This window comes from Megalobrama amblycephala, linkage group LG15 (assembly GCF_018812025.1).
Source record: "Megalobrama amblycephala isolate DHTTF-2021 linkage group LG15, ASM1881202v1, whole genome shotgun sequence".
In the NCBI taxonomy this organism is placed as follows: Eukaryota; Metazoa; Chordata; class Actinopteri; order Cypriniformes; family Xenocyprididae; genus Megalobrama; species Megalobrama amblycephala.
Genome location: NC_063058.1, coordinates 7,617,991 through 7,638,684, shown reverse-complemented (window position 1 = coordinate 7,638,684; position 20,694 = coordinate 7,617,991). Strand labels below are relative to the sequence as shown.

At 36.9% G+C, this 20,694-nt stretch overlaps 1 protein-coding gene across 1 annotated transcript in view; it reads left to right on the top strand.

Annotated features, from left to right (window-relative positions):
• wwp2 (WW domain containing E3 ubiquitin protein ligase 2) overlaps positions 1 to 20,694 on the top strand; it is a 62,217-nt gene that overhangs the window by 4,179 nt on the left and 37,344 nt on the right. The window contains 5 exon segments of the mRNA XM_048157477.1: positions 1,611 to 1,767; positions 2,093 to 2,214; positions 5,612 to 5,749; positions 16,731 to 16,809; positions 19,292 to 19,443. Of these exon segments, the coding sequence (XP_048013434.1) occupies positions 1,611 to 1,767; positions 2,093 to 2,214; positions 5,612 to 5,749; positions 16,731 to 16,809; positions 19,292 to 19,443 (648 nt within the window).

Genomic DNA, 20,694 nt, shown 5'->3' with positions numbered 1-20,694 from the left:
TTTTTTTTTTTTTTCCCAATCTTTTGGCCACTTCTTGGTTTCCCAGATCTTTTGGCAAATCGTTTTGATGGCCACAGGTGGAATAAGCCTTAGCAATTCTACTTGGATGAAATCAAAACCAGGGGCCTTGTTGTTTGGTAATTGCTGCATCGCCCATACAATTTCTTAATTTTTAAATAGCTGGTTCTATTTCCATTGAGTCATAGTTGGGTTGTTCCCCATTGCTGGTGCTTGCATAAAGCTCTCCGTGTGTATTCTTGCCACGTGGCTCTAATTCCTTGCTGGTCAGTCAAAACTCTTCCATTTTTATCTTTTATCATTCCTTTGCATGCTGTAAATGGAGTTTGAAATTTCCTGACCTGTGCAAAGAGATCCCTGGTGTGCCCATTTTGGCAGTCCTCTTCTAGTTTCATGCAACTCTGCCGCCAGTATCTCTTTGTCCTTCCTTGCTGCTCTTTGAAATTCTACATTTAACCTCCTAGTCTTGTTTCTGTCAGCTTTAGCTTCTCTTCTTTGTCCAGCAATTCTGATCCTGACAATTTTAAATGAAAATGCAAGTTCACAGTCTGACAGTAGGTGGTGTATAGTGACCAGCAGAAATATAGTGGTTACCCCTGTTCACAAAGAAGTGCAACTTTCTATATCTGAGAGAAGAAAGGTCAAGCAGCATGTAAATGGTTTTCAAATAGCCATTAAATATTTGTATTTCTGGGTTTTTCCTGGCTCAAAATGAGGCGGAGGTGGTAAAATCCTGATCATGGCAGAAAAAAACACCTTTACAAGCACGTAATTTTAGGTATTTTAATATTAAGAGAATAAGATTTGTATTTTGAGAACACTATCATATATACGGTGTTTCCCACAGGATTGTGTGTTTTCTGTGGTGGTTGTACCTCTGTCCCTATAGGTTGGTAAATTTTGTACATTTTAAAGATAAATTCATTAATCTGGTGCACTTTGAGAGTTCAAAATTAAAGGATCAGCTCTAACATCACCCAAATCCACTGTTAAAAATAAATCATTCACCTGCCAACTTCCCAAACCTATGATAATGTCTTAATTATTTAATATATGTTTAAATAATTTGTCATGAAAACAAGTTATGACAAGTCATGTTAACTAATGAACCTTATTGAACCTTAAGTGTTACCAAGATATCTATTATAATTTTTTTTTTTTTATTATTGTTTGTTTTATTGTATTGACATTGGTGGTTCACGCTACATAAAGTTATATTACTCAGTAGTTTATTATTTTTCTAATTTCTTTAAAGATAAATATTCTGAGTTCACATTACAATAAGGTGTCAGTGCAGGATGTGTACGTTGTGTACTTTGGGGCATGGGAGTGGTGAAACCAGACACAGGACCCATTTTGAAAATCTGCTTAGGGCCTCCAAAAGCTAGGGCCAGCCCTGGATACATTACCTGGTCTGTTATTTCTGGTATGTTGTGAATATAATAACAGTGAATATGGGATGGATGGCTCTGTATTGATTTGGTTCACAGTAGTTTAGAACTGAAATGTCCTATTTCTCATTGAAATATTGCAAACCTTCTAATCTTCTCTTCACGGATGTTTGTTGTTTTTCTTTTCTGCTCATGTAACAGTGCTGTCTGCTAAGCCTCAGTCTCCTAAACTCCCCAGTCGTCAATCTCGTCTGAGTTCATTTGTGGAAGTGACTGCCGACGGCCTGACCAGTGAAACGAAGAAAACAGGCAAACGTACTGGACACCTTGAGCTGCAGTGGAATGAAGACCTCACCCTGTAAGGCATCACGTGACTGAGTTTATATATTGGTTAATTTTAAGTAGTAGCCTATATAATAATTTGTAAACATGACAAATAATTACCTAAGACCACTGATTTGCTCTCTGTAATCAGTGAAGTAAATAAATCTGTTTTTCTGTGATGGTTGTCTTCTACCTTTATTTAAAATCTTTTTTAAAAACTTTTCCAGTTTTAGGGGACTGTGTTTAGCTATAACAAATGTCCATTTGAGAACTAATGTGAGGTTAAACAAGTCTGATCCACACATATGGAGGTTACTTTACATTTTTATTTATATTTATTTATGTATTTATTTTCACAGGAACGTGACTCCTCAGAGTCGTTTGGATCTGAAGTTGTGGAGTTGTCACACATTGAGGAAGGAACTTTTGGGCAGCGCAACCATTGACTTACTGGACACTCTACGAACACATGATGGCAAGAGTGAGTTATGATAAAATAATGATGAATATATTCGCCAAGTTAATGTGGTAACAACAAAGTCTGTTTTTAAGTATTTATGAATGAAGGCCAGTATTACTGATAACAATACAGATGCCTTTATTAAATGTTTCTTCTGGGGATAAAATGAGAAATTATAGCTATTCAACAGTATAACTGAAAGCCTTAATTGCAATTTGTCAGATTATTTTTATGATCATTTATTGACAATTACAGAACATAAAAAAACAACAAATTTTAATTTAAGTCAGGGCTTGACATTAACGCTTGTCCGGGACAAATGGATTTTTTTGAAGGGGCAAGTGAAAGACCATTTTACTTGCCCAACCAGCCCGAGGAATCGAAATGAATTAGTGCAGCATGCACAAAGAAACTCAAAAATTCAAAATGTGCAGTTTTTTATTTGTAACATATAATACAGTTAAGCAACATCACATGACCTAAAGTGCTGTTTTCCTGAATACCATCACGATTGAAAATGTGACACTGATTTCTTACGACAGTTCAATAAACCACAGCGCATCTCATAGCAACACGACTGTGTTTCAGTACTGAATAATTCAGCGTTTTGAATGTATCGGTTCGGTCAAAGATTTAATGACCCATTCATAAACAACTGCCTCATTCTTGAATAAATCAGCCGTTTGAATGAATCGTTTGAATGAATGACTCAATGGGCCCTATTTTAACGATCTAAGCACATGGTCTAAAGCACACGGCACAAGTGCACTTAGGGCATGTCCAAATACACTTTTGCTAGTTTAACAACGGGAAAAATGGTCGGCCACCCGGCGCATGGTCTAAAAGGGTTGTCCCTATTCTCTTAATGAGTAATGGGTGTGTTTTAAGCGTAAAGTGCAATAAACCAATCAGAGTCTCATCTCCCATTCCTTTTAAAAGCCAGTTGCGCTTGTGCCATGGCGGATTCGCTATTTACATGTTGGAATTTGCAAGGGGAAAACTGAAAGCTTCTTTAGCGAGGAAATGGATCTGCTCATGCTTGAGGTTAAAGCGTGAGCAGACCATCTACGGGAAAAGCCGGATTCCATCAAAGCATTTTTATCTTTAGGCACACAATATTAAACTTTTACATTGTGGTTCTTTTATTTTTAATATTTGGCATGTTTGTGTGTTGCCGTGTGTGTAATAAGCAGAGTGTACGGACGTTGTGCACCCGCCTATAGGCGCATATTACTAACGTGCCCAGTAAATACCAAAAAAAATATTGCACCATTGACTTTAGATCAGGTTTTTGCTCGCCAGTGGCGCGGTTGTTTTCAGTTGCCTCAAAATAACAACACAGCAACAATGTGCCTGAACACACCTTGTTTTCAGACCAGCACACCCATGGACACACAAATGGGCAAGAGTGCATTTGCTATTTAAACAATGTGGATGCTGGACTTGAAAATGATAACTGCGTTGGGCTGAAACTAGCAAAAAACACTTGCGTCGCACTTGGTGCCGCATTGCTCCAAGTGTATGATAGGGACCAATGACTCGCTCATTAAGATGGTCACTTGCTGCCACCTACTGGTGGTTTAGTTTCATGTCTAAAAGTATAATTCTTTCCAACATTTTTTATTTGTATATTTAAAAAATATTTAAAACAAATTGATTGATTGAATTTTGATTGAAAGACTTTATTTTAAAAATGTAAAAATAATTCAATAAAAACTAGTAAACAAAGACAAAACAATAAAAAAAAAAAAACGATTTACATTGTACAATCTTATAACATTATTTATGCAGTTGTAATTTTTTAGTGAAAATGATTTAATTTGATTGGTAATAGCCCTATAGTGTCTAAATTCAATTAGAATAATAATTGATCACATTTATGAATTTAAAATGAAAGATGAAGCATACATTTAATAAGATTAGAAAAAAAGCCATTTTAAAGGTAAAAAAAAAAAAAATGCCACTGGGGTAAATGTCAAATTTTTGATTTACACAACAAAAAATCAAAAAAAAAATTCCAGACAAACAACTTTTTTTTTTTTACTCTGACAAGTGAACGACTGATTTACTTGCACATGACGGTTTAATGTCGAGCCCTAATTTATTTGAGCTTAAAACAACATTCACATAAAGCCATTATAATATTATTTCTGTCTCTGTCCGCTTACTCTGTTTGAACGAAAGCTGTCAGTTCATTTTTCTCCTCTTTAAAGTTTTTTGCACAATAAATAAAGTTTAAAGCCTTGTTTATGGAGGGTGCAGGAGTGAGCGTAGCTGGGTACATGCAGACCGTCCTCTCTCACGCTTTGTGGAGCTGGTGAGCCGTGCAGAGTTGCTAGACAAAGAATGTGGGGAAAAAAGACATTAGCATTGACATTAATCAGGGTGGATGGCGTATTGAATCTAACACAGATGAAAACAAGCCTGTGAGTGATGGACTTACAGTCTTTACAATGGCATGCATTGTATAAAGGTCTTAGATCACATGTTTCAAAACTAACAACTTTCAGAACCGTTTTATGGAGTTTTTCTCTACTAAGATTTTTTTGGAAAGATGTTTCGTGTACTTCTGTCCCTCACAGACTCGTTTTTATTGCTATTAAACATAGCGCTAACCTGACTAAGGTTTATAGCTACTTGAATTAAAAAACGTAACAGTTTAAAATATAAGGTGGGAATATCTCGGACCCCCCTGTAATTAATACTCAAGGGATTTTCAATAGGTTTGTATGAATTCCTTTCAGCTCAGTTCAGTGTTTTTCCTGAACATTTGAGGTTTGACTTTCAGCAGAGTCACTCCACAATGTTAGTCCTAGTTATTTTTGGTCAGGTTGGTAAAGTTGTTCTGAGTCAGCTGTGTGCTTCACATTGTTTGGAGAAATTCTTGAACTTTTGTCTTTCTGGCGGAAGACAGCTGGGTTTGCATGAAAAAAAACTATTACATGTAGATCCAAATCACAGTTCCTGTCAAACGTACAAACGTTTTTTTTTTTATAAAAGAGGATATTCGTCAAAAATGCACTTTATTATTGCACATAAAAACTTCATACAAGTTTAAGATGACCAGGGTAAATGATAACAGATTTGTAATTGTTCTTTTAACTTAAAAAGACTTTTTTAAATGTTTTGTTTCTGTCAGCACGTGTTCTGCGGTGTCAGAAATAAATGACATTTGAGTCTAATGTGGGACAGAATGAAATCTCAATGAACAGCTGAGCACTCCCCTTTTAAACCAGTTTCACTTCTTCCCTGCTGCTTTAAAACTCAAAATATGAACCAGTGAGTGTTTTGCCAAAACAATGAATCAGTCAAATAAAATGTCATGAATGTAAATGAAATTTAGGTTTCATAAAATGGAAAAAACACATGTATCTACTAGCACTAGAGCTCTCTCTCTCTCTCTCTTTTTGACTGGCAGTGGAGAATGTTCAGCTCAGTCTGGTTCTACAGACTGAGAACAAAGGCTCGGTTGTAGCAGGAGGTGAGCTCAACGTCTGTCTGGACGGCCTGGTTGTTGATCTAGGATCTCTGCCCAATGGCAACGCTGCCCCAGACAGTAAGTCCTGTTCACCGACACACATGCACACTTCATAGAAAACACTGGTAGAACACACAGAACACATGAACAAATGCACATTCATGAGTCTGCAAAGCCTTGGCGGTGACTCCACCTAAAGTAAATGCAGGAATAGAGGAGGTTGTGGTGAGAGGGGCTGGAATGGAAAGAGTCGAGTTTGACCAGAGGAGACCCGGCGGATGCTCACAAGAGAGCTTTCTCCTCTGTGTACTCACAACTGACAAACAGAGCCCAGGAGGTCAGTGGGTCTATTGACTACTCACAAACCCAATCTGTTCAGACTTATACACACTCATTTTTGACTGGGAGTAAGTTGCTTTGGAAAGCACAAAGCAGTCATGTGTCAGTTAGATCGGTGCACGGGTACTAAATTCAATTGATTGTTTTACTGTAGAAAGACTGATATGGTGAGTTTACATTCACGTTTATGCATTTGCCCGACCCTTTTATCCAAAGAGACTTATGTTGCATTGAAGGTCAGGGTTGCCAGGTCTTCACAACAAAACCTGCCTGATTGCTACTCAAAACTAACCCAAAACTAGCGAGAAATTTGCATTCTAGGGGCTAAATATCATGTTATTTGGGGTCACTGCAACCAGTTGACATGGAAAAACAACCCGCGGCAACAGTGTACCGGTAGCCCTATTCCACAGGAAAACTGTGGTTTTGGCAACACTGTTCTAGGTACACGGATATGTTTGATAAGTTCTTGCTTTCCCTGGAATCAAACCTACTGGAAAGTGAGTTTAGTTACCATGAATGACCATCTCTAGTTTGTAAAAATATTCATATGACATACTCTAACAACTCTGTGTACATGATATAGAGCTAGGGCTGGGCGATATGGCAAAAATGCAACCTCGATAATTTTTTTCCCATATTGATCGATAACGATATATATTTCGATAAATAAACTGTTAATGCTGCCAGCTTTAAAAGAGTATCCCAACTATGACTGAAGCCACAAAAATTTGAGGGTTTATTAATTACATTTTAAGATTTTATAGTTTTATAGTAATATTATTTTATAGTTTATTAACAAAAACAGATTACACATTTGGCCTTAAAAAATTAAAGCAACTTACTAACTTAGCATGTGACTTTTAATTATAAACAAGCCCGAAATACACCGGGACTCTTATTTTGAAATGTCTACACAATTGTGGGCTGATCCTTCAGATTCTTACAACCGTCTAAAACATTTTATATAAAGGCCATAAAGTAGACATTGTAATAATTCATTCACTTGAGTTCATTAGCAATCGCTTGGCATAAATCTGTGCTTTTCATTGATTGACTTTGAAGCAGTCTGAAGCGCTGTTGCGTGAGCCTGTAGAACGCGTAACAGCGCCGCCTTGTGACATTGCAACATGCAGCGCTCTTTGTGAAATACTGCAGCGCACGTGGGAATGCCAGCGGGAGTAAACAGTTCTGATGCACACATAACGAGCAGGTATGAAATGCGTAGGGCGAGGAGAGATTTTCCGCTAGTTTAATCAATCGCGGATGGTTTTATTATCTTGGCCGGATACAAAAGTATTAGAGGATAAAAATAATAAAAGCATAAATGTGTCTCCAAGTAAAGTCTATGTGTGGGAAGCACTGTGATGAATAGGTTGGTTGTGTTGTTTTTATTATTTAATAACCAAACCACTTCCATATAACTGAATTCGTGCTACCCTTTTTGTTGACAATTTCATCATTTTTGGATAATAACTCGAGGTTAGTTTCACTTTCGTTGCTGCTTCCACTCATTTTTGTCGTCCTTGTGTCGAGTTTTCTTTGCAAAGTTCCATAGGAAATTGAATTTGTTCTTTGACGTGAACGTTAAAAGCTGCATGCTGATTGGCTGTTGTCGCATATTTCTGCTGTATGATTGGCTCTTAGATTAATCCATATCGAGTAAAAATGCCTAGAGCTTATCATCGTTATCGACATATATTTTATCGCAATTCGATATGATATCGTTTATCGGCACAGCCCTATATAGAGCACAATCAGTCAACATATAACAATTCAATGCAGTGCTTCCCACACATAGAATTTACTTGGGTGGGCCGCCCAGGTATATTAACAGCCGCCCAAGTATATTTGGAGACACATTTATGCTTTTATTATTTTTATCCTCGTATACTTTTGTATCCGCCCAAGATAATGAAACCATCCTCAATCGTTGCAAAGTCACAAGGCGGCGCTGTTGCGCGTTCTACAGGCTCGTGCAACAGCGCTTCAGACTGCTTCAAAGTGATTCTCAATCAACGAAAAGCGCAGATTTATGCCAAGCGGTTGCTAATGAACTCAAGTTGATGGATTATGACAATGTCTACTTTATGGCCTTTATATAATATGTTTTAGACGATTGTAAGAATCTGAAGGATCAGCCCGCAATTGTGTAAACATTTCAAAATAAGAGTGCCGGTGAATTTCGGGCTTGTTTATAATTAAAAGTCACAAGCTACATTTTTTTCTTCTTTTTCTGGACATTATTGTTATTTTGGTTACACAATAAATTGTATTTAATTTGATTTAATTCATAGTAAATTATTGTAGTCTCCCCCACAGGAAGAAAAGACTAAGAACATTATTTGAAACATATATTATTAATTATTTAAATTTTACTAGTAAAATCTGTGTCCCATTCACTGAGAGAGACACCATATGACATAGCAAGGAGAACATAGGAAAAGGAGAACCATTTAAATGCTGTAATTTTACTTAATTTACAATACATCATAATACATAATATTAGTATGTAATAGTATGCTATGTAATTAAAATTAATTTCAATAAATAAAAATAGTGTTAAAAATCACACATTATTTGTTTGTCACATGTAGTAGACCATTTTTGTGCCGTGGGTAATAGGAGGATTTTTCACTCGGGTGCCACCGCAAGTATATTTCAAACCTGTGGGAAACACTGTAATGTTAATTTGAAGCCACAAGAAGAGAAATACAGAGAATAAGCATTAAATGTGTCTAGAGTTGTCTTTTAAACTGTGAGATTCAAACAAGACCACCAAATTTATTTTCAGATGCATTTTATATTTCACAGGAGGGGTTGGTTGAAGATTTCACCTTTAAAACATTCCCATAGCTAAACCCAAAACCTGCCAGTATTTATTTATTTATTTATTTTTTAAATATATATATAACTCTATATGCAAGCAAGCTACTCAAGGCTAGTGCTGTATGGTGAATAATGCTGCCTTCATGTGCTCTCGGAAATTTGATAATTCCCACTGCTGAAGTAATTACGAGCTCATCGCATTCAAGTTGAAATGGGAGGGTGTTCATGTGCAATTTTTCTGTCACAAACTGTCAAATCAATGCTGGATTTTTACACAAAAGATGAACATGACGGCACAAGCTAGTCGATGAGTTGAATCAACTCCACAGCAACTACATAAATTTATCCACTAACCATTCAGAAACGTCCAGTTTCATTCTAAAAGTTGTAACTTCTTCCTGAGTCTCTCCATCAGTGTCGACTCCGGTTTGAACAATGTAAGGCTGAACACCGTTACTGACAATCCTCATTTTGGCTGCGTGAGATTCTCCAGCTTTGTTGTTGTTGAGCTGTTAAAGCTCCACCCTCTTCTGGAAAGGGGGCGGGAGCAGCAGCTCATTTTCATTTAAAGGGACAAACACAAAAACGGCGTGTTTTTGCTCACACCCAAATAGGGGCAAATTTGACAAGCTATAATAAATGATCTGCGGGGTTTTTTGAGCTTAAACTTCACAGACACATTTTGGAGACACCAGAGACTTCCCACCACAGAGATCTTGTGAAAAGGGGCATTATAGGTCACCTTTCAACGATTTTAATGCACTCCACGAGTTAAAATTGTTTAATGCACAGCTAGTTGTGGATTACCTAAAATATGAAATACAAAAATTATTATTATTATTATTATTATTTTATTTTTTATTTTTTTTTTTTTTTTGCTGTCATACAAGCTTACAGGCGATTTAAAATCGTGTGGAAATCGTTGATGCTTGTATGGTCATGGCTCACATTGTGTGTGAGAAGAATTATGAGCCGAGCATAGTGGGGTACAAGCACCTCCCGATAATTTTTAAACATGTTTAAAAAATTCAGGGGGTTGGCCCTATTTTGACCAGTTTATAGGCTGTCCCCTATTGCCAAATCATACACAACCACATTGGCTAGATCTATGAATATTATTATAGCCCAGTGGCTGCAACCACCCAGAGTGAACATACACCGACACACACACAAATAAACTCTCTAGTTGTTTTGTAGAAAGGAATTGCTTTGCTGTTCTCTGCTTTTCACCAAATCATTTGCACTCTCGTCTTTTTATTTTCTTTCTTTTTTATATCCGAAGCTATTGCAGCAACATTGAAAGCTCAATGAAGTCTCTGTGTTTAGCGCAAAAGCTCATGTGATTTGTAACGTGCGCAATGGCTCGTAACCGGCAGAATGTCCGAACTTGCACAGTGTACGCTCGTCTTTACTTAAACCACATGTTAGATTGGCTTACACACGTTTAGAGGTGTTGATTTAATTTTTCAATGATTGCACAGCTAAAGTCGTTCCAACCAACTATTACAGCTCCGTATCACTTGCCCAAATTATTTCATTTAGAACTACCACAGAAAAATGACCAAAAGTCACAAACACAATAGGATAAACAAAGCATGTTGTCTTTCTCTGGCTCTCTCTCCCACACATTCACATGCACTGAAACTTCTTGTCAGCATTGCCCCATGACTTCATCAGTAAAATTTTTTTGCTACTGAAAAGCAAAAGACATTTTTTTAGAGGTGAGGTGGTAGTGTTGATATTTTTAAAGGAGGCATTATTATAGGCATAGTAGTGCATTATTTTTTCAGTAATTTGATAGTCTGTCGTTATAGTACTTGCATAAACACACAGTGCCCTCCACTAACATCGGTACCCTTGGTGAATATGAGCAAAACAGGCTGTGGAAAGTTCTTGGCTATTTGTCCTCTTGGGTTTTCATTCGGAATATTCACTAGAATTTATCCTTTAATTAAGAGTATTTGTGTTCTTTAGATTTATCATAAACAAGTATTTTTCTCAAATAAAAGTTTTTTTTTTTTTTTAAATAAATATTGGCACACCTGCATTTACTTTGGGCAACCTGAGTTTTATTTGTGCATAAGTACAGATAATCCATGCAATTATTATGTCCAAGACATCCTCCTTATTGTGTGTGATGCCAATAAAGATTGTACACTTCCATCTCAAATTTATTTTTACTTCTTAAAGGGGACCTATATTGCCCCTTCACAAGATTTAATATAAGTCTCTGGTGTACCCAGAATGTGTCTGTGAAGTTCAGCTCAACATGCCACACAGATCATTTATTATAGCTTGTCAAATTTGCACCTATTTGGGTCCCCCACTTTTGTGTGCATCCCTTCAAATGCAAATGAGCTGCTGCTCCCGGCCCACTTTCCAAAAGAGGGTGGAGCTTTAACAGTTCGTGCTTCGGGTGCTCAACAACAACAAAGCTGGAGAATCTCACGCAGCCAAAATGAGGATTGTCAGTAACGGTGTTCAGCCTTACATTGTTCAAACCGGAGTCGAACACTGATGGAGAGACTCAGGAAGAAGTTACAACTTTTAGATTTTTATAAATTTATGTAGTTGCTGTGGAGTTGATTCAACTCATCCACTAGCATGTGCCGTCATGTTAATCTTTTGTGCAAATCCAGCGTTGAATTGACCCTTGTTTGTGAAGCAGTTCAGTGTAAAATGACCGCATGGCAACAACACTCTACTACAACAACTCAACGTGTCCTCGCCCCCTTTGTTGTGTGTTCTCGGGGGCAGGGTTTATGTAAATTTTAGGATTAGTGATGTCTCTAACCCGGGAAGAAGCTTGTTGTAGTTCCTACCAGCTGTTTGTTGTAGTCCTTAAACAGAGAATTCTTTAAAAGAAAATATCTCCCTTTGCATTGAATTTTGAGCGATGTAATTTTTTAGATGTTGTTTATGCTCAAACAGCAACATTACACACTAACTAAAGTTAAAAAAGTTAAATCATAAATAGGGATGCACTGATACCGATACTAGTATCGGTATCGGGCCCGATACCAAGCTCATGTACTTGTACTCGTAAAAATACCCCCGATTCCGAAGACCGATACCTCACGTGACGTAACTGACAGAATTTTCCGTGCACAGAGACACCAGCAGCAATGTGAAATTAAACCCGCCAGTAGGTGGCAGTGAATCACTGTTAATGAGCGAATCATTGAAATTCAACCGATTCATTCAAACGGCTGATTCATTCAGGAAGTGTTGCTTAGAGACGCAAAACAATGCTGTCTACTTTGGAACTATTTTAGTAGGCGAAATAAAGCGAAACGATTTGGTGTCTAAAACAGTCACTTGATATGAAGTTCTTGTTCATTAAACTGTACACTTAATAAAATCAATATCAGATTTGTAATCATGCTAATATTTGGAGAAAAATGGCGCTCTTTGTGTAATATTGGTTAACTATATTAAATGATATAAATATAAAAGACATGCATTTTTGCAGCTTATCTTGAATTCTGGGGGCATTATAAATGCATTTTAATAGACTAAATCACACAGTGTGCACTCTAAAAATGCACGCACACTAGTCTAACCTTCCAGACATGTCACATGTCACATAGTGCATGAGTGCACTCAATGGGTGTGTTTTTGTTTTGTTTTTGTAAAGTGAGGGACATACACGATAATATCAGATCGTTAAATCAACAATTACGATATCATAGACGATATATAACACACACCCAACAGCACTGGCCCGAAGTGACCGTTCCATCTACTGTCCCGAGCGTCGTTCACAATGGCCCCGGGCCATCGGGCAGTCCTTATTGTCGAGCCCTGCTGTATATAACATCATATTTATACCCCATTAAAACAGGAAGTCATGGCTTGCCACTAAAGTGTTCCTAATCACACAAGTAACCTCAATGTACAAAATGAATGGCAACGTGACCAGTTTCAAGTGCCAGTAATCATAGCACACGTTTTGGAGAAAATATATATTTCTCCTTAATATTTCTCACTAATACAGCCTAGAAAATTAACAGCAATTTTCTGTTTAGAGATCTTTTGCACATCACCAAGTTTTAACAGCACTTTGGTACAGATGAGTGAATGATAGCTGTACAGCCAATGTGAACTGTGGACTATACTCGTAAAAGTCAGCATTTTTTTCCTCAAAATTGGACTTTATAACTCTTGCAAGTTTATATCTTGCAATTCTGAGAAAAACAGTCAGAATTGTGATATAAAAAGTTGCAGTTATCTCTTAAATTGTTTTATTCCATGGCAGAACAAAAGGTTTCTCCTCTTAGCAGCAACTATCGCAGCATGTCAAGCGTAAAGCATGTCGATGCAAACGGAGTTCATTTTGGCTGTACAGCAGCTCTAAAAGAAAACAGCGTCATTGTTCAGCTGGAGTCAGTTCAGTGTTGATTCAGTTCTGTTGGAAAGATCATCAATTATTAAATTAGTTCTTTTCATCTATAAAGCGGCTCTGGAGAAAACAGTGATGCCATCATCAGCTCAGTTCAGTTCTCATCCATTAGTGTCAGCGCAGTCAAATCAATAATACTGATGAAGAATATTATCGAACAAACACGATGTTATTATGATTCAGGCTGCATCACAAGTCAGAAATCAGATTGTGGATCAGTAGCATTCAAATATTTTATCCAGTTTCTGTCAGGTTAATGATGTTTTCTATGGCCTAACCCAACCCAAACCCCTAAACCTGCCCATCACAGAAACATGTGCAAAAAATAGATTGAAATAAAACATGGTTCGGCCGATTTATAAGCCTTTTTACCTAGTGAGGACCAGTTAAATGTCATAAATAGTCAGTTGTCGTAATATTTCAGTATAGTAGTAAGAACATTTGCCTCTCACAAGTATAGCTAAACCTGTACACACACACACACACACACACACACACACACACACACACACACACACACACACACACACACACACACACACTCTTCATAAAATGACAGTTTGGCTTAAATGTTCTTTTTGAGCCTTTTCACAACCAGAACAACAACCGGCTCTGTGATCTGATCTCTCATCCTTGTTTTAGCGGCTCGCAGTATACAGATCTGGAGTGTGTTCTTTCAGTGTGCAAGTTTGTGTTTGACCTTCAGCGGTGGATAAAGGTTGGAGTGTGTGTGGGTCTGTTAGGGTCCTCTGTTCACTCTGAAGTCGCTCTTGTTGGTTTAATGTTTTCCCTCATTTCCCCTGGCAGTTTTTTTCTGAAACACACATACTATATAAACAGGTCTTTGTGTACAGTCCTGGGGAAAGCCAGAATGACACACACACACATTCAGTTAACAGAAACTTGTGCTCAAACTTTCTAAGCTTCAAACATTCTTACAGTAACTTGTGATTTTGTGCTAAAAGCTTTAATGTTGCTCCATTTGAGTTTAACATTTGCAACTGCAAGGCTTCATTAACAGACACTTCCATGTGAAACTACTTAAAAACAGAAGGATAAAACACAAACGGGCCAATGACGTGATGGGTCTTTTTGTTTTTTTGTCCAAAGGCCGTTTAATAATAATAAGAAACAAAGATATGGCAACCAAAGTATGTAATGTAGTACAACTAGATCTCTTTTATTAAATCCAAAAAAGTTTTAATTATTGCTGCATATAAAGGTATTTTAAAGATTTTGAATTATGAAAAGGTCATTAGGTTTAACTGTCCAAAGGCCAATACAGTCATTTTATTTGTGATTAAAATATCTTAAAATGTAATAAATGTATATATTTTTTATTCTGGCATGATTTTATAATATCATATATCAACATAGTGCAAAATGGTATTAAAATTATGCGTAGAAGTCCAGTTTGAAGAATGTCCGGAAAAATTTATTTCATTGACGTATTTGGAGTAACTAATATAAAGGGACCATTTTAGATCAAGTCATGCGGTCAGTATCAGCTAGCTAGATATCAGCCTGTTTGCATTGCTTTAAAATATCATCATTTGGTATAACCAAAAATGTAATTCGGTAAAACCGAAATTTTGGTTAAACTTTTTTTGGTGACAATGTTTTTTCCATATTGTAAAAAATGACAAAAGCATTGTTAATTGATTATAAAAACCACATAATCTTATTGTTAACACTTAATAAATCTTCAAATTAATTAAATCTCCATTGTTTTGTTTTTGTTTGAGGTTTTTAAAAATGTTAAAAAAAAAATAATTCGTCAATGACCCAAACATCTTTAATTAAGAGCAGAAACACAAGCAGTGTCATAATACAGAATTTTTTATTTTATTTTTTTTATTTCAGATGTATGTCAATATTAAATTAATGGGTATTCCTAAAATGAAATAGTTCCCTTTATGGGATTCTACGAAGCCCGGGAAGTAACCGTCGCCACAGTTTTGCAATCCGTCTCCTCAGTTTATAAACCGTACTCACAGATTCTTAAAGGGATAGTTCACCCAAAAATGAAAATTTGCTGTTTATCTGCTTACCCCCAGGGCATCCAACATGTAGGTGACTTTGTTTCTTCAGTAGAACACGAATGATGATTTTTAACTCCAACCGTTGCCGTCTGTCAGTCGTATAATGCATGTCAATGGGAACACCATCTATAAGAGTAAAAAAAAAAACATGCACAGACAAATCCAAATTAAACCCTGTGGCTCGTGACGACACATTGATGTCCTAAGACACGAAATGAACGGTTTGTGTGAGAAAACGAACAGTAGTTATATAATTTTTTACCTCTAATACACCAGTATGTCCAACTGCCCTCCACATCCGGTGTGTGAGGTCTGAATGCACTCTGATGCCGGAAGTGATCGCTCACACACGCGAGAGTTCTCTTCCAGCATCAGAGCGCATTTTCAGACCAACACACCAACCGGATGCGCAAGGCAGTTGGACATACTGGTGTATTAGAAAATTATATAACTACTGTTCGATTTCTCACACAAACCGATCATTTCGTGTCTTAGGACATCAATGTGTCGTCACGAGCCGCAGGGTTTAATTTGGATTTGTCTGTGCATGTTTTTTTTTTTTTTTTGACTCTTATAGATGGAGTTCCCATTGACATGCATTATGAGACTGACAGACCGCAATAGTCTGGAGTTAAAATTCATCATTTGTGTTCAACTGAAGAAACAAAGTGACCTACGTCTTGGATGCCCTGGGGGTAAGCAGATAAACATCAAATTTTCATTTTTAGGTGAACTATCACTTTAAATTGTTCCCTCGGTTTAACAACAAGTGCCCATGGATTAATAAACCATACCCACAAATGTCCAATTTGTGCGCTCAGATTTATAAACCATACCTTCGTTTTTTCAACCCATACCCACAAATTCATAATCAGTGCACACATTTTAGCAAACAGCACTCATGGATTTGTGGCCCGTCCCTCATTTTAGAAATCTAGTCTTTCTACCGACACAAGAACAGAACAAGCTCCCAGTTCTGTTTATCTGCTAATGTGGCTTATCCAGATGTGTCAAGCCAGTTTAGACAAAGATAAATGTCGTTGTTTCTTGTGTCTTGTGCCCATATTCAAATTGTACACATCTGAGAGCTGTCCAGGAGGAAAAGTTTTTCTGTGAATGACTTGAGAAACAGACTGAAGACATATTGTGTGACTTGGAGTATAGCCCACAAGTCATATGGATTGCTTCAGTTCTACTATTATGGTCAGTTTTGGGGGGTCATTTTTGGAAGAAATGAAGTCATACATTTGGAACAACAAATTACACACATGAAGGTGAACTGTCTTAAATGCTACTGATTTTTACCCTTGTAATGTATGGCCTCTCATGGATTATTGCTTTAATGACATAAACTCTAAGTAGGAATGACAAACGTTTCTGCATGATGTGAATCGGTTGTCCTAATGCACTGGTTTATGATGATTTTGTGTGTTTTTTTTCTGTGCAGAGGTAGTTCACTCGAGCAGGTCTAATATGCACAGAGCTCATAGTGAGGAGAGCCCCAGTACCAGCAGCCCCCGTGGACGGTCAGCACAAATATCTTTTCATTTTCCCATTGTTTATGTCTGGCTTTTTGTGTGTTTGTGTTTTATACTTCTGCTTCATGTCTTCTGCTTTTTTCTCTCATGTTCTAGTCAGAACATCCTTGTGTTTTTATGCATAACAAACTAAATGGGCTGAAGAATTACAAGAGTGTTAGGGGTTGGTGGTATGACCAAATTTTTACCATGGCAACCCTAGTGAAATATAAATGTACTAAAATGTATTTGAAATACATTTATTTTATGCAAAGTATACTACAAATACATTTACATATTATGTTTTAATAAAAATACACTGCTATTGTACTTTTAGTATACTAAACTGGTATACTTAAAGTCTGTTAAATTGGAACAAGTAATTTTGTACTTAATGCTCTTTAATTGTGCAGAAGTAGTGCTGTGGTCCAACTAAAGATATACTTCAGTATACTTCATTGTGCTAAAGTGAAACTATTGCAAGTATACTTAAGGTACACTTTGAATATCTTGCAATATTATTCAAATATCATACATTCCTCATCAATAGTGACATTAAAACACATTTTAGGCTTAATATTAAGAACTGTGCATTGTGCACAAGTAGTAATCTAAATAAAGTTTAATTATAATTTTTATATCAGTAAGTCTAAAGCAATATATCAGTAAATGTGTTAATAGATGAAGTGTATTTAGTATAACGTAAATGTATTTTAGATTTAGTTTATTTTTTTATCATGGCAATGGTCTGTATATAGCAATATAGTTAATTTTGCTGGAAATTCTCCAATGGTTTACATATTAAATAACTACATATTTAAGTGATCCAGTGAATTAAACAGTTGAACTTCATACAACTTGTTTATTTTCTCTATTATTTGGAATTTGACAAATTAAATCCAAAAGATAAGATTATTAATAACAAATTAATGTTATTCAACAAAATACTCAAAATGGTTTAACATGCATTATAAAATAGTTCATTCCAACTTTAATGGGGCGTTCACACCAGATGCGACTTGCGCGAATAAAGCGCGCTATTCGCACGGAGTTGGACACTTGAAAATTTTGAGTTTACTCGCTTCATTCGCACGTGAAATTCACTTCACAACTGACACTAATTCGCGTCATGAGAGGGGCTCTCCCTCTCCTTTAAATATGTGTCCCTCAGACTCTTCCACTTTTTCTGCACACGTCCTCTGAATAAACACATCAACTCGTCAGCGGGAAACGCCCGAAACCCTAAATTCATGCCGCGTCATTCACGCGAATCGCGTCATTCGGGCTGCAGGATGTCTATTGCATCTTTGCATTCACATCACTCGCGCTTAACGCTTCATTCTCGCCTGGTGTGAACGCACCATAAATCCATGTGTCCACCAAAGTGATTTTTTCCGAGGCTATAGCATATTTTCCAATTGTTTTCAATGGGAGCTCTTCGTTTTTAAAACGAAGGAGTGTAACGAGGCTCTGAGCGTCTATTGCACACTGAGCGAACACGTTTTTTTACTCGAGTTGAAGAATGTTCAACTTTGGGTAAAACGCAGAGCTGTCACTTTATACACAGCCATCCAATCACAGTGGAGGAGGGGCGGGACAAATACAACACCGACCAACCCCCACATTCTGCTCGTACAATGTCAACAGACGACAACAACGAGCAAAATAATGGAACAAGAGCTAGAGCAAATACTTTACATTGTATAACTTTTTATATACAAACAATACAGAAAAAAAACTATATGTGAAACACTTCCGCGGATATTCTGTATCATAACAAGCAAAGCGTCTCAACTGAAAAAAATGCTCTCTCAAGCGCCCATAGGTACTGTGGGTATTTTCAGCAGAGTGCCTGCTGTTTTCAGCTGGCTAAAAATGCTTTGGTGGAACCACAGTTGAAGCTGTCGTAAAACAGTGTTAATAAATAAAATAAATAGACCAATTAAGAAAAAAGGAGTGCATGTCAGTGTCTTTGTTGCATACAGTTACTCTAAATGAAATTGATCACAATTACTTATGATTAAATTGTACTGGGAAAATGTTTTAGGGTTTGGAGGACAAAATTTGGGGTGGTTTTTATTCAAATGTAACATTTAGGTTGCAAATTCCAAATTGCTTTGCTTCATTTTACTACTAAAATGACAAAATTGTTAAATCTATCAAAACAGGAGCTGTTACCCTCCACCTGTATGTTCCAAACAAGCATGATAAATGTGTTAATTTTAGTGATAAACGTTTTCTAGTCAGTTTTAGGCCCAATTTGCTAACATCCTAAATAAAGGAATTTGCTTGGGAAGTCTAAAAAAAAGTCATGCACTTTTTGTGGGCATGCAGCTGATTTACTAAAAATACTTGCCCCACGTACAAATAGGTTGGACACCCATAATTAAAATGATTCACTTTGTGTGTGGGATTACTGAAGCATAAATACACATAACCAGCATACATGCATACAATGTGTGTCTTATATGAGTCTCTTATATATTTTCAGAAGTTTACGTCATTCATCTGGGGGTTCTTGTGGAGATTCTCCAGCTGACATCAGAGGAGCTGTTCTCACTAATGGTGAACTGAATGGAGAACCTGCCGAATCCACATGCCGCCGCAACTCAAAGACTGCTATCAACAGCCTGAGCAGTGCTGGTTAGATATATACACACACATACAAATTTACAAACATACAAACTCACTCAGGCTGCTGTGAAATATGATCATACACATTGTATCATAGTGTATCACAATCTAATAGGGGTCTGACGAGACAGTTAGCTCACGAGACGAGACAGGAGAGTGAGTTCACAAGGACGAGACAAGATTTTTATATAGTATTTTTAAGAAACCCTCAATGACGAAATGCATTACTAGAAAAAGTGTCTGCAGGTGCATTTGAAATGTTTTAACTAATCATCTTGAAATCAATGTCATTTCAGTTCTACTTTCTGTGAATGAATTATTAGTAAAAGACAAAAATACTGTTTATTTACAATAAAGTAACAATACAGTATTTTCAGACCTTACTGTACATCATTTATGAGCTTCTACAATTTTGACGCTTATGGGGCGTTCACACTAGACGCGACTTGCGCGAATAAAGCGCGCTATTCGCACGTAGTTGGACGCTTGAACATTTTGAGTTTACTCACTTCATTCGCACGTGAAATTCACTTCACAACAGACGCAAATTCGCGTCATGAAAGGGGCTCTCCCTTTCCTTTAAATATGTGTCCCTCAGACTCTTCCGCTTCTTTCTGCACACTTCCTCTGAATAAACCCATCAAACCATCAGCAGGAAAGTAGTTGTAAAATATGGCGAATAAGCTCAATTTGCTGGCTTTAGCTAGCTTGTAGTTTCAATATGTGTATATATATATATATATATATATATATATATATATATATATATATATATATATATATATATATATATATATATATATATATAGCTCAAATTGAGTAAGGACCGTTTTTTACAACTTACCAGATTGTCCAAACTCCTCACTCACTTTCTTCCAAGCAAGATCCTTTTAATTCCTGTTTCTATAAAAGTACGAAGATGAATTGTACAACAACGATGATTTTGTCCTCCATTGTTGTTTTAGATTTCTGCCTCCGCTCGCTACGTTGTAATCACGTCACTACTAGAGCAAGCTCCTGATTGGTTAATGCGGCACAAATTCAGATTTTTCAACTTGCGCGATTCGTGCGAATCACGCGTTACGCGCATCAAACGCCCGAAACGCTCAATTCGCGCCGCGTCATTCACATGAATTGCACTGCAGGATGTCTATTCGCGTCTTTGCATTGACTTAACATGTAAATCACTCGCGATTAACACTTCATTCGCGTCTGGTGTGAACGCACTGTAAGGCTCTGTTGTGCAGCGAATCCTCCGCC